We start from the raw sequence: 15,088 nt of genomic DNA, 5'->3' as shown, positions 1-15,088 counted from the left end.
ATGATCACTAAATTATCATGTTGTTGTTATGTGCCGTCGAGTTGGACCCGACTCATAGCGACCCCTCCTTGGGTTGCTGAGGCAGTATCATTATGGAAGTAGATTGCCCAACCTTCCTTCCGAGGAGTGGCTGGTGGGTTTGAAATGCAAGCCTTCTGGTTAGCAGTCAAGTGCCTTAGGCACTATGCTACGAGCTCCTAAATTATCACATGCAAGAAAAGAAAATCATGTGAAAACCATTAAAATATAGGCTAGTAGACATTCGTATACTTGTTGAATAAGTGAATGAGTGATTTTTAAAACTCAAATGTGTTTCTTCCCCCACAGGTTACCACTAATGTCACCTGGGGCATTCAGCCAGCACCCATGCCTGTGCCAGTGTGGGTGATCATTTTAGCAGTTCTAGCGGGATTGTTGTTACTGGCTGTTCTAGTGTTTGTAATGTACAGGGTAAGTAATGGAACTAGGAAAAATGAAAGAAAGGGGAGGAATGCAGGAAGGAGAGGGAGAAGGTGAAGAAGGAAGAGCAAGGCCAACATGGTAGCAAAGATCCTATAACGTTGATGCATCATGGGCATTATTTATTACTTGAAGCAAGAGTAATTGTAATGTCACTTAAATTTTCTTGGTTATGAAATAGTCATTCAAAAGCACTATTACTATCCTTTACTGATAAGTCAGTAATGTTTGTTTTGTTCTTCAATTGACAGATGGGCTTTTTTAAACGTGTTCGGCCACCTCAAGAAGAACAAGAAAGGGAACAACTTCAACCTCAAGAAAACAGCGAAGGAAACTCTGAAACTTAACTGTGATTTTTAATTTATCCTACATCCTGACCCATTAGAATGACTAACTTCATTACAGATTTAAATTTCCTTTATGAGGAATAAAATTCCAAGGCTGTCCTGCAGTTAATGACCATTGGTGTTAACATAGAATGAAAGCAATATTTGTCAACCTTTTCTTTAAATAAGTTCAGACGTACATTTAATATGCATTGACTAGTGTTTTTACTTATTTAAATGATAAAATTTCAAGTGGTAGTTCTTACTCAATGTATATAAGACAGGTAGTGCCTGAGTTACTACTTTATATAAAATAGGACCTCTTATAATTACTGTATCTTATTTCGTATGTTGGGTTTTGTTCATTATTATTATTATCGATGTTGTTTTAAAGCAATCCAGATTTGGACCTTAGCATCCATATCTTTTGTGCAGGTACTTAACTTTAATACACATTGCACTACATTTGACTCTTCAAATTACTAAAAAGTTTATAGCTGCATGAACTTGGGTTTTAATATCAACTACATGACAGAACTTTTTTTAAAAATGCACAATTCCATCAAAATTCTTTTTTTATAATAGCAAAGGTACAGTACTGTGTTTTGATATGGAAATTAGACACATGCTGTTAAATTTTTATTTATATTTAATCTTTCAACCTATTTTATTGCATTTTAACTTGTAAAGTTCAAGTTCTAGGTACTTAAAACTTAATTGTATTATCAAAACACCTCCTTTCTGTAGCAGTTTAATTTCAGCTAAACATCAAGACACTTAAAGCCATATGGGGACGGAATCACTTCCAAAGTACATTGATTCCATTGTTTTGTTCTGGCTACTTACAATAGAAGGAAGAAGGCATTTTAATTAAAAGACTATATTTGTACTTCTTGATATAGTTGCTTCTTAGTAATAGTATAGTATTATAGATTACAGCAGAGTTTTTAGTTGCTATTAATTTATTTTCTTCCTTTATTTGTATTTTCCCTTGTACTTCCAAAACCGTAATTGAGCAAAGGTCAATTTCAATGAGGAATTTACAGTTATCCTTCTTCCACCCCTCCACCCTCCTACCTCATGAGAAATGCTTGGAATCAAAACTCTTAAGAGCTCATTGGTTTACTTCTAGCAATAGCTAATCACATAGCTATTACCTCAGTTTAAGCAAGGTAATGTCCAAAACCACTCTTAGTTATCAAAGTGATTTTTAAAGGTATTTTTGTAAGAAATTTCTTAACACAAATTGCTTTTCTAGGGTATTTATTAAAAGCTGTGCAATTGGCCAGTTATAGTTTTATACGCCTGTAGGATGGTGACTCCTCGAGAGGGGCATGTGATTTATTCAGTTTCTCAAGGCCTGGGGATGACTATCAGTTTATACCTATTTTTGTACAATTACATCATGTTGTACATTGGAAATTAAGAATTTAATAGCTTTTTAACTGCTGTCCTCATTCAGCAATAATAAATATTTCCCTTAAAGTGACTATTTTTCTATGTTTTAAAAATAATTAAAACTTATCTTGCCATGTCTTGTGTTATAATTCCCTGCATAAGTGTATAAACTATTCCTGTGAATTTAATCATAAAATATAGCTGACTTATACAAGTTATACAACATTAGCCAGACCCTATATTTAGATTTATTAAATTTCAAAATTTATGAATTCTGGAATACAGATTTTTATTATAAAAGATCATATCCAATAACTATTTATATTACCAATGACTTTATAATTTTTTAAGAAAAAATATTTTTATCCTATAGGCAAGTATATACCACTAAGTTGGTCTGTAACAACATTCATCATTCAGCATTCTGTTTTTACCTAGTAGCAGTCACTGCTGAAAATATATCATGGGTAGATGTTCTGGTAGCATAGTGGCTAAAGCACTTGACTGCTAACCAGAAGGCTGGCGGTTCAAACCCACCAGCCACTCCTCGGAAGGAAGGTTGGGCAATCCTACTTCCGTAGTGATACTGCCTCGGAAACCCAAGGAGGGGTCGCTATGAGTCGGGGCCGACTCGACGGCACATAACAACAACAACAACAACAGTCACTGCTGAAAATATATCATGGGTAGATGCTCACTCTCTAACAAAAATGTTCATATTTGTTTTTATACAATCTGTTCCTTTTATGACCTGTATCTGAAGATAAAATCTTGTGTCAGAGCCTGAGCATGTTGTATTTGGAAATTAACATGAAATTTTAAATTGCTTTAAAAAAAAAGCCACTGCCATAGAGTCAATTCTGACTCATACTGACCCTCATTGTGTTTCCAAGGCTATAAATCTTTACAGAAGTAGATTGCTTCCCTTTCCTCCCACAGAGCAATTGGTGGGTTTGAACCACCAACCTTCTGGATAGCAGCCAAATGCCTTACCCACTGCACCACGAGAGCTCCATAAATTGCCTTTAGAAAATGGAATTTTAAGCACTGATAGGGATTTTTTCTTTCTAAAAAGTGAAAAATTATTTATAAAAATATGGTAGAACTATAATTTGAAAGCCAACTCTTTGAGAAATATTTGGGAAAATGTTGAAATGCTTTTTACTTTAAAGTAGCATGTGAATATATTTGATTAAAACATTAAAAAAATAGTCCTAAAAATATAATTTACATTTAAAATATCACCATGTTTGTGATTTACTGAGTTAAAATTCATTGTAAAGTATAACATTCTTATAAACCGAGTCAGTTTTAAAAAATGCATATGAATGAACTAGAGAATATAAATATTTGAAATTGGAAAGAAATATTGATGCTGATTTGTTAATATATGAATTAGTACTTAAGAATTCGTATTTTGCGAAAAGTATGTGAGGATCATTATTTCCTTCTCTTCATTTTATTTTTATGGTTAATTATTAGTATAATTCTGATTAAATTTTCAGTGATTCCAAAGTATAAAACAATTAATCAAAATATTATTGACTGTTATAAAACTGCTTATTCACAGTAAGTTCTCATTAGAATTATTTATATTTATATAAGGAGAAAATTCAAATATTAATAAAAATAAATTACACTAGCTTTTGTAAGAGAACTCTGAACATTTCTGAGAATGAATGATGAACCTAAGAGAGTAATTTATGTGGCAGTATACAGCGATACTGATAGATCAGCTGTTGTTGTTGTTATGTGCCGTTGAGTCGGAACCGGCTCATAGCAACCCCTCCTTGGGTTTCTGAGGCAGTGTCACTATGGAAGTAGATTGCCCAACCTTCCTTCCAATAGATCAGCTAGTTAGTGTAAATCAAACAATTTATATGGACGTTGTTACATTGGAGAATGTTATGCTGAGCTGGGGAAGAACAAGTCAGTCTTGGAATATCTGTGTGTGACCATTGCCTATCTCACAGTCACCTTGTTTGTACTCTTGGATGTCTTGTATATGTTGTTGTTGTTGTTGTTATGTGCCGTCGAGTCGGATGCGACTCATAGTGACCCCTCCTTGGGTTTCCAAGGCAGTATCACTATGGAAGTAGATTGCCCAACCTTCCTTCTGAGGAGTGGCTGGTGGGTCTGAACCGCTGGTCTTCTAGTTAGCAGTCAAATGCCTTAGGCACTATGCTACCAGAGCTCCTAAAACATACTGCCATCAAGTCAGGTCTGACTCACAGCGACCCCTCCTTGGGTTTCCAAGGAGGTATCACTATGGAAGTAGATTGCCCAACCTTCCTTACGAGGAGTGGCTGGTGGGTTTGAACCACTAGCCTTCTGGTTAGCAGTCAAATGCCTTAGGCAGTACACCACCAGAGCTCCTTTGTACATGTAGTAGTTTGATAAATAAGAAAAAATATATATATAATTTTAAAATTGAATATAGGATTAAAAAAGGCATGACATGACCTAATAGTATTTTGGAGAACATCCTTTTAACTTATTGATAGGCTAGTTTCAAAGATAAACCTATGGACATGCAGCATGCAATATGTATTTCATGGTAATTTCTGATACACAATGAACTTCTTGAGATAGGTACTGAATCTTTTATTTTTGTTTTCATTGTTCTCAAGTGCAATATAACAATGTAAGCAAACCTATATAATTTCGAAATCATTATTAATGTAGTAAACCTAATCTAAATGGAGATTATTATTTTTTGTTTTCTTTAATGCCAAGAAGGAGTGATTCTGCTGTGGATATACAAGTGACACTATTTACCCCTGAAAGGTCCATTCTGCATTTTATTTGAGACTGTGCATGAACTATCCCCAACCAGTTTTAAAACACTTTCAAGTATTTTAAGGTAATAACTTGGAGCTGTATATATCAAATTAATATGATATCTAAGTAACATAGAAAGTAGTTTTCTTTGTTTAGCTTCTCTTGTGATCACCCACATTGGGTGAAAGAAACCGAGTGTATTCTAAAATTTGTCATTTGCTAACTTGATTTGAGTTAGTGAAAACTGGTGCAGTGTTCTTCTGACTTTCCACCATGTAACTTGTGACTGTACAATAAAATTGAGCCTATTGTGCCACTTTTGTGTATTAACTGTATACTTCCTTCTGTGATGCTGTTTTGTTTTGCTTTTTAATCACATTAGTCAGTACCAGTTCACTAAAAGCATTGAGCTGAAAAAAGAGGAACTCCTCTCTAATAGTCTGAATTCTCAAGAGTATTAGAAAAAACCAACCAAATTCACTGCTGTTGAGTCAATTCCAACTCATAGCGACACCTCCTTGGGTTTCTGAGGTGGTATCTCTACGGAAGTAGATTGCCCAGTCTTTCTTCCAAGGAGTGCTGGTGGGTTTGAACCGCCAGCCTTCTGGTTAAAAAATGCCTTAGGCACTATGCCAGAAAGGAAACACAACATAAAGCAAAAAAATCTAACAACAAAATACATCCTTAGAAAGGTAAATATATATTTACTTGAAATATAACAATCATTGCTTCTAAACAAACTGAATGATTCTAAATTTTATTACCATTACCTTTATTATTTTTCCCTTATTAGAATGCTTGAAAAATGAACACTTGCTTCTTTATAGATTTTTTTACACATCTGCAATTCTAGAATACAGTCACATGCCTTTAATAATACCAAGCAGCAGAAAAATAATGCATATTACTCTTAGGGTTTATGAAAATAAATTCATAGATTAAAATATTTGTTCAAACATAACATGATGCTTTTCAGGAAAGTATTTTATAACTTTCCATCAACAGACTGATGAATAAGGTATCGATTGTTTTTAAATAAGATATCAATTGTTGTGTTGTTAGGTGCCATCAAGTCAGCTCTGACTCATAGCAACCCTGTGTACAACAGAATGAAACACTGCCCGGTCCTAGGCCAGCCTCACGATCCTTGCTATACCTGAGCCCATTATTGCAGCCACTATGTCAATCTATCTTGTTGAGGGCCTTTCCCTTTTTTGCTTACCCTCCATTTTACCAGGCATGATATCCTCTCCAGGGAATGGTCCCTTCTGGCAACATGACCAAAGTAGGTCAGAAAAGTCTGGCCATTCCCGCTTCCAAGAAGCATTCCGGCTGCACTTCCTCCGGGACAGATTTGTTCATTTTTCTGACAGTCCTTCCTTGGTACTTTCAGTATCCTTTGCCAATACCACAACTCAAAAGCATCAACTCTTCTTCGGTCTTCCTTATTCATTGTCCAGCTTTCACGTGGGTATGAGAGTGAAAACACCATGGCTTGGCTTAGTTGCACCTTAGTTTTCAGAGAGACATCTTTGCACTTCAGCACTTTAAGGTTTAAAGTGCTTACGATTTAAGCACTAAATCTTTTGCCACAGATTTGCACAGTGCAGTACGTCGTCTGATGTCTTGACTACTGCTTCTGCTGATGTGGATTGTGGATCCAAGTAATATGACATCTTTGACAACTTCGATCTTTTCTCCATTTATCATGGTGCTGCGTGTTAATGCAGTTGTGAGGATTTTTGTTTTCATTATGTTGAGATGTAATCCATGCTGCCGACTGTAGTCTTTTATCTTCGTCAGTAAGTGCTTCAAGTCATCTTCAGTTTCAGCAGGGTTTTGTCGTCTACATATCACAGGTGGTTAATGAGTCTTCCTCCAATCCTGATGCTGCATTCTTCATATATTCCAGCTTCTCAGATTATTTGCTCAGCATGCATATTGAATAAGTATGATGAAAAGATAGACCCCTGCCACACTCCCTTCCTGATTTTAAACCCTTGCTCTGTTCAAATGACAGCCTCCTGGTCTATGCACAGATAGCAATAGGTAGTCTTTTTCTGAGACTTATATTCAGAGAAAGTTTATATTCTCAAAAGTAGCACGCATTTTTGAAAACCAGTCTGAATTTAGTTCCACACACAATTTTAAGTTAATGATGTGATACATAGATAAATATTACTGTGGAAATCTATTTTTATTAATGAGGATTTTGAAATAAAATATCTCTTCATGCAAAACCTAGTAGTTTGTTTTTCCATTGTTAAAAAAAGAGCTATTCATCTCTAGGAATTTCCTTTTGGAAAGTCCCCTGGATTTTGGTATGGATTAGCATAAATGTGACATTTTGTTGATGTTAGTTTTCTACAAATTGCAGTTGTTCTTGTTTGTTGTCTTTTGCGAGTTTTGAATTTATACCATGCCACTATGAAGGCATACTATCACTTGCTGCATTTTTATACAAACATACATTTTACGCTTCAGTTGAAGACATGTTTTGCCATTACAATGTAGTTCTCTATGAGACAAAAACAGTTTTCAACAGCAGCAGCATCTTTGTTTCTGGGCAGTATTTATGATATTAATTTGAAAAAAACTTGCTAATGAATCGGAAGGGAAAAAAAGTCCTGATTGTATTTATAAACAAAGATTGACATCCTTAGCTATTACAAAAGTAGAAAATTTAGATGTAAGCTGATTGGCTGTTTTTCCTTGCAAGTAGTGGGAGGGGAAGAGAGGAACAAAATTTTAAAATCTATAAAAATGCTGTCGACGCAATGTTTAAAAGATGGAGCTCTGGTAGCATAGTGGCTAAGACACTTGCCTGCTAACCAGACGGCTGGCGGTTCAAACCCACCAGCCACTCCTCGGAAGGAAGGTTGGGCAATCCTACTTCCGTAGTGATACTGCCTCGGAAACCCAAGGAGGGGTCGCTATGAGTCGGGGCCGACTCGACGGCACATAACAACAACAACAACAACAAAACAGAATAATGAAGAATTTTAAATCTTTTAGTTCAATAGTAAAGGAAAATCTGCTGTAACATTCAGTTCAGACGTTGACTATTCTTGTATTCTTAATTAAAAGTAAAAACTAAGTCAGTTGCCCCCAGTTCGTTCTAACACACGGTGACCCCATGAGTTGCAGCACAGAACTGCACTGCGGGGCTTTTAAAGGCCGTGGCTTTTCAGGAGCAGGTCTTGCAAGACATCTCTGTGTACATTCGAACTTCCAACCTTCACAGTTAGTAGCTGAGAGCTTAATTTTTTTGTACCATCCAAGGACTCCTCATTATTTTTAAGATTGTGATTAAAGAATTTCTACGGAAATTTATGATCAGAGTGTGTGATGATTCCCTTCGTTTTCGTCATATATAATTAACCCCATGGCCATGACTCAGCGGACTCCGTTCAGCTTTCTGTAATGTGTACATACTGATGGTTTCCCTCATCCTGGGTGATTGTCTTTGTTTTGTCTTTGTACTGTCCAAGGCTTAATAAAGGTATCTCTATTGAACCTATTTGAATCTGGGTCTCTTTTCCCCGTTACAATCCTTGAAAACAAATGAAGAAGGATAATATATGGACAATATTATACTTTGCTTTCTGATGGCTCTTGCAGTATTTTTGTAAAAATTAAGAATTTCTAACATTACTGATTATACTGTATTAAGACTGAAATCTTATGAATCATGAACCTGAAAATAACTTCTTGGATTAACTGACATTTTCCATGCTTTTGTAAAACTGACACCTAGGTACATGCAGTCAGTGGGGTATACCTTATATGTCCACTTGTTTTTGACTCTAGCATTTGGTTTGTGTGTGTGCCAGAAGTCAGTTATGTTTGCTCACAAAGTTGTTATTGCCAGCTGTACATGTTATGGGAAATGGATGAAATATGAGTATAAAAGAAGTGTATTTTTTTTTCTATTAAAACTTAGTTTAAAAAATTTAAAACACCAACTAAATTAAATGCTTGTCAAAGACTAGAAAGGCCTTTGGAGTGAAAGGCCATTAGCAAGTGAAACAGACATACAGATGGCTGTAAAATTAGGTGTGGGTGTGAAAATTTAAAATATTTGGGAAAAAAATTAAATATATCCAGGTGGACTTGGCATGCAAATTGCTTGTCTTTAAGAACTCCTTTGACTTAAACTAAAACTGTAAATCATAGTGCATTTTAACTATAGGTTATCACCCTAACCATCATCACTCATCTGTCAGTTTGTCACACTGTGGTGGCTTGAATGTTGCTATGATGCTAGAAGCTATGCCACCAGTATTTAAAATACTACCAGGGTCACCCATGGTGGACAGCTTTCAGTGTAACTTACGGACTGAAACAGACTAGGATGGAGGACCTGACAATCTACTTTGGAAAAAAATTAGCCACTGAATTTTTATGAATAGCAGTGGAGCACTGACAACAGTGCTTGAAAATGGAAGGCACTTCTCAGGTTGGAAGGCACTTAAAATATAAGAGGGGAGGAGCTGGAGTCCCTGGAAAAACACCATGCTTGGAAAAATAGAAGGTCAGTGAAAAAGGAAAATCCTCAGTGAGATGGATTGACCAGATGGCTGCAATAATAGGCTCAAACACAGCAACAATTGAGGATGGCACATGACTGGGCGGTACTTCTTTGTAGTGATAGGATCACTGAGTCAGAACCTACTCAACAATATTACCAAAAACATGACCCTAAACCCTGGGATATAAGTTGGCTGATAAACAAAATTCCTTGGTTCTTACCAGGATTGGTGGATGAATATCCATTTACTTGAAGGTAAAATAGGTATTTAAGATACATAAGATACAGTGTTTGTTATGCCTCTTGACTTTAAAACCAACTTTTCAAATTTACCAGCTTCCAGTTCATATTGCCCCAGATAACATGGTTTCTGTATGTTACACAGAAATTAAGCATAAGCATTAGATACGAGTAATGGAGCAACTGAAGACCAGAAGTGATCCTGACTGAAGAATCTTTTTTCTTTAAATAGTCCATAGTGCTGAAAGTTTATATGCACTCTTTACTGGGGATCAACAACCAGGGTCTTTGCCTCTAAGAAGACGAGCTCTAATATATTAAAGATGACTTGGCTACCGTGAGGCAAGATGACTGAAATCCTGGCAGCATCCTTTTCCTTCTGATACGCCAGCCAGGTTTTTGGAGCCGTTTCCATTTTCTCCTTTCTTCTCTCCAGGAGCAGATGTAACTCAGAAGAAAATGAAACAAAAACAGCTTGAGGAGACTAGTGAAGGCTCCTTGCTTTTAGCTTAGAAATCTCTTTGCCCCCAATAGCTCTTGCTCACACAAGCAAGGAAAAGAGTTATGAAACAATGGTGTTCAACGTGAGGGGCCTCCCTGCAGCATTTCTTTTCCAAATAACTATGTGGTTCACATCGTTTATTTTTGTTTGAAAATCAGTACAAGCTCATAGTAAAAGCTTCATACAACGCAGAAGGATAAACTGGCATGCTATTAGCGTAGCCTTGGGCAAGATCCATAACCTCTCTGAACTTCAGTATTTCCATTTGCTAAATATTATAACAACTATGCTGCAGAGTTGCTGTAAGGGTGTAATAACACGATCTATGTAAAAATGCCTTTTATTATTATTACTTTATGGGTCCTACAGGTCATATTTTCATACCTTTCACCAAAGAATAATTTTCCAATGGTGAGAAGTTTGTTCTTTCCCAGCAAGTTGGAAATATTAAGGGGGACACACATAAGAACGGTAAGAGTGGAATGGGACACTGTCCAATTAATCAGTAAAATGAGCTGAATCAACCGTGATGCTCAGTGGGATGATGTCACAGTCACATCACATTCACATTATGCATTCACAGAGACTACAACTGAAGAAGCCATGGCCCATCACTCCAGACCTATTTTTCAGTGAATCATGAGTTAATCTTGATAATGGCAGAAACAGCCACCCAAAAATCTCAATCTGGCAATGTGGGTGCCACATCTCCCTCTTCTTTCCAATCAATCAAGCAACTCTGTTGACTGAAGCCCTACATACGGAATGTCCCAACTTCTTTCCTTTTCAGTCTCTTAAGCCTTCAACATCTCAAATGGCTTTTGCAAATACCTCTAATTGGTCTCTTCTCATCCAATCCATCTACTCCCCTCACTCCCTACTCCCCAATCCATCCTTCATACTGTTAGTGAAAATTCTAAAATGCGTAACTGGTATCAAATCTCTTCCCTACTTAATTTCCTTCACTAGTTTATAATCACGTGCAGTGCAAATGTCAAGTTCCTTAGTGTCTCGGGTATGTAGTGTTTCTATAACAGAAAGCACAAGTGAGTAGTTTGGGAGAACAGAAATGTATTTTCTCACAGTTTAGGAGGCTTGTTGTTATGTGCCTCCAAGTCAATTCCAACTCATAATGAGCCTAGGTGATAGAGTAGAACTGCCCTATAGGGTTTATTAGGATCTATGGGGGGAGCTTTGGTGGTGTAGTGCCTAAGGCATTTGACTGCTAACCAGAAGGCTGGTGGTGGGTTTGAACCACCAGCCACTCCTTGGAAGAAAGACTGGGCAATCTACTTCCGCAGAGATATCATCTCAAAAACCCAAGGAGGGGTCACTATGAGTGAGATTTGACTCGACGGCAGTGAGTTGAGTTTTCAATCTTTATGGGAGCAGAGCAGATTACCAGGTCTTTTCTCTCAAGTAGTCACTGGTGGCTTTGAACCAACGACTTTCCAGTGACCACTCAGCAGCCAAGCACTTAACCACTGGTGAGCAGGGATCCTTTTTAGGAGGCTTAGAAATCCAAAGTCAGAAGTCTGGCTCTAGCAGAAAGCTCCCTCTCTGTTGTCTCTGGGAGAAGATCTCTTTCAGTTTCAGTACACTCAACATTTCTTGATTTCTTGTCATTCTCCATTTGGTGGGGTTTTTTCCCTCCGCTTGTGCTAGCTTCTCTGTGCCTAATGCCTTTCTAGATCTCAAAAATGTGTAGGGTTAAGACACAACCTATATGGATATGGCCTCACACAACAGAGAAAATCCTATTTCCAAATAGATTTCATCCACAGATAAACCCCAAACCCACTGTCATCTAGTCAGTTCCAACTGGGCTGTAATCAGTAAGGCTATGATCTTTACAGGAGTAGACTGCCACCTCACTCTCCCACAGGGCAGCTGGTGGGTTCCAACTGGCGAACTTTCAAGCACTTAACCACTGCAACACCAGGGCTGCACATGTATGAAACAAAACCAAACCCACTGCTGTCTTGTCAATTTTGACTCATAGGCGACCCTATAGGACAAAGTAAAACTGTCCCACAGGGTTTCCAAGGTTGTAAAAATTACAGAACCTGACTGCCATATCTTCCTCCAGTGGAGTTGTTGGGGTTAGAACTTCCAACCTTTTGGTTAGTAGGTAAGCTCTTTAACTACTCCACCACCCGAGCTCGCTTTCCACAGGAATAGAGGTTACGATTTACAACACTTACTTTGGGGGACACAATTCAATCAATTTAGCATCCAAGTTTATTACATGAGACACATAGCAAAGTGCTTGAACAGTGCCAGGCACACAGTACTACAGAAGTTTTTGCTATTATGATGATGATTATTATGATGGCCACCTGGTCACCGCCTTTTCAGTGTAAAACACTGCCATTCCCTTCTGTTGCAATCATTGCTCATGGTTTTCCAAGCATACTGTGCTATGACACACCTCTGGGATTTCACACACACACTGCTCCACTTTTGAGATGACCGGGTTGTTCCCATGTGTGAAACTCTTATTATCTTTTAACTCTTCCCATCCCTAAACTATCTGGGGTTTCACAGCCCCCTTCCGTACATCAGATGGTTAATTTCTTCCAATTCTGTGCAACCTGTACCTTGTGATGAGTCTCTAGTTGCACCCACCAGGATGGATTCTGATTTGTTTATATGTTTCTCTTTCCTACCAGGTGGTGAGCTCCTAGAGTGCAGGGGTTTTAGTTATCCCAAGCACCTGACTAAATTCTGGCACTAGTAAGCATATAGCAAAATATTTGTTTGAACAAATGAAAAGTATAGGTAAGAATATAAAGAATATTTTATGAAATAGAGAGAAATTCCCACTTACGCAGAAAAGAGAAGTCAAAACATGGAGAGCCACAGTTTAATTTCTAGTTACAACCAATGATGAGCCTGATAAAGCAAAGACTATATATATACTTAAAGAGACCTTGACTTTGGGATTAGAATGCCTGAATCACAGACCTAGATCATAGATAGGAGCTTCCATCAGTTACTTAACCTCTCTGTTTTCTCAGATTTCTTACCTATAATATGGGGATCATAGTAATAACAAATGTTTTTAGTAAACCCAACAACTTTTCGTTTGCGAAGATCCCTTACTGTACAGTAATAAAGGTTTGGAGCAGCCAAAAACAGCTAAAGTGCAGTTGGAAGGCCAAAGGATCACGAAAGACGTAGGGTAGAAGGGGAGGAGAAAGTGGCTAATGTGTGCTTCCACCACAAACAAACCCAAACTCACTGCCCTCCAGTCGGGCCGACTCATAGCGACCCCTCCTTGGGTTTCCGAGGCGACATCACTACGGAAGTAGATCTTCCTTCCGAAGAGTGGGGGGGGGGGGGGTTTGAACCGCTAGCCTTCTGGTTAGCAGTCAAATGCTTAAGGCACTAAACCACCAGAGCTCCCAGTTACAGATAGGTTAAAAAACAAAAGCAAAAAAAGGTACCACTTTCCGAGGATAAACATCCCATACCCGTTAAGGGACTCTCTACAGGGCTCAAAAGAAATTCAGTCCAGAGAAAAATGTTTTCTATTTTGTTCTCTGTACTGAAAGATTATGGAATATGAATTACCCTCTCAGTTACTCTAAAATGGAGAAATAAAATACAGTGTACTTGAGAGTTAAATATATTTTGATTATGCTTAAAACAATCAAATCTTGATCCATTAGTGACAGGTTAAGTGTGGTATGAGGGGAATCAATGTACTTTGGGGGCAGATGGGGGAATTTCATTCCACTTTCTGCAAGGGTTTCCGGCGCTTCTGTAGTGTTGGGGAATGTGAAGGTTGCCCCAGGAAGTCTTACCATTCTCATTCATCTTCCGAACCTTCCACGCAGAACACCGCCGCCAGCACCGCGCGGAGCTTGTAGTCTTGCAGCAGCAGTAGTCCCCGGTGGTTGCCCGGCGCGGGGCAGCGGGCGTCCAGCTCACCCCTCCCCGCGCGTCACGTGCGCGAGGGTGAAAACGTCCCCCTCCTCCTCCGCCCCCTCCTCTCCACCGCCACCTCTCCTTCCTCGGGCTCCTCCTCTTGGCGGCGAGGGTGTGCGAAGCAGACTGCTCGAAGAGGAGCGAGCGAACGGGCGCGGCCAGGAACCCGCAGCCCTGGCGCCTGCCGCCGCCTGGAGCCCCGCAATATGCCGCCGCAGCCCTCTGGCTCTTGGCCATGGCGAGGCTGTGCCGGCCGATCCCTTGCACTCTGCTCCTCGGCCTGGCCGCGGTGCTGCTGAAGGCGCAGCTGGTCCCCGCGGTCGCCAGAGCCGAGCTCAGCCGCTCTGACCTCAGCCTCATCCAGCAACAGCAGCAGCAGCAGCAGAGGGAGAAGGCTGAGGAGGAGAGCCCAGAGGTGCCTGGGGCATCCTCCACCTCGCCTGTTCCAGGTAGGTTTTGCAGCCTGGCCCTGCCTTTCCATCTCGGCCAGCGATCTTAACTGTCGTTTCTAGCTTCTTCACCTTTTTCCTAGCCAGATCGCTTCCCATCGCCTGATTCTACCGTGGTCCCCATCTCCCCAATCTCCCCCGACTGCCTGCCCAGGGCCCAATCTCTGCAGTGGTGTCGGGAATCTGCCTTTTGGACGGTGAGCTTTCTGGGAAGCGCAGAGCACTGCAGTGGGGTGGGGAGGGGTCGGAATAGGTGGTGGTGGTGGGGTGTGACTGCCTCGATTGGTCGTGTTCTATCCCTTCCCTTCTTCCTGAATCCTTTCCTTTGCCCAACAACTGTACACACACACACACACACACACACAAACACACTACACTTCTCAAATCCCTTTAGCATTTTGTTCTCTATCCTTTCCTCTGCTGTTGTTGTTGTTGTTTGCCGTCGAGTCGGCCCCGACTCATAGCGACC

At 39.3% G+C, this 15,088-nt stretch overlaps 2 protein-coding genes across 2 annotated transcripts in view; both read left to right on the top strand.

Annotated features, from left to right (window-relative positions):
- ITGAV (integrin subunit alpha V) overlaps positions 1-806 on the top strand; it is a 137,615-nt gene extending 136,809 nt beyond the window's left edge. The window contains exons 29-30 of the mRNA XM_007959852.2: positions 328-450; positions 711-806. Coding sequence (XP_007958043.1) covers positions 328-450; positions 711-806 — 219 coding nt within the window. The remainder of the gene's footprint in view (positions 1-327; positions 451-710) is intronic.
- A 13,599-nt stretch (positions 807-14,405) lies between these two features.
- The window catches only part of FAM171B (family with sequence similarity 171 member B), a 63,226-nt gene continuing 62,543 nt past the window's right edge, over positions 14,406-15,088 (top strand). The window contains exon 1 of the mRNA XM_007959742.2: positions 14,406-14,619. Coding sequence (XP_007957933.1) covers positions 14,406-14,619 — 214 coding nt within the window. The remainder of the gene's footprint in view (positions 14,620-15,088) is intronic.

The sequence above is a fragment of the Orycteropus afer genome, unplaced genomic scaffold (genome assembly GCF_000298275.1).
Source record: "Orycteropus afer afer isolate SDZICR_OR568_19922 unplaced genomic scaffold, OryAfe1.0 scaffold00001, whole genome shotgun sequence".
NCBI classification, from domain to species: domain Eukaryota; kingdom Metazoa; phylum Chordata; class Mammalia; order Tubulidentata; family Orycteropodidae; genus Orycteropus; species Orycteropus afer.
The sequence above is the reverse complement of the archived record's forward strand: the minus strand, read 5'-3'. Positions and strand labels throughout refer to the sequence as shown.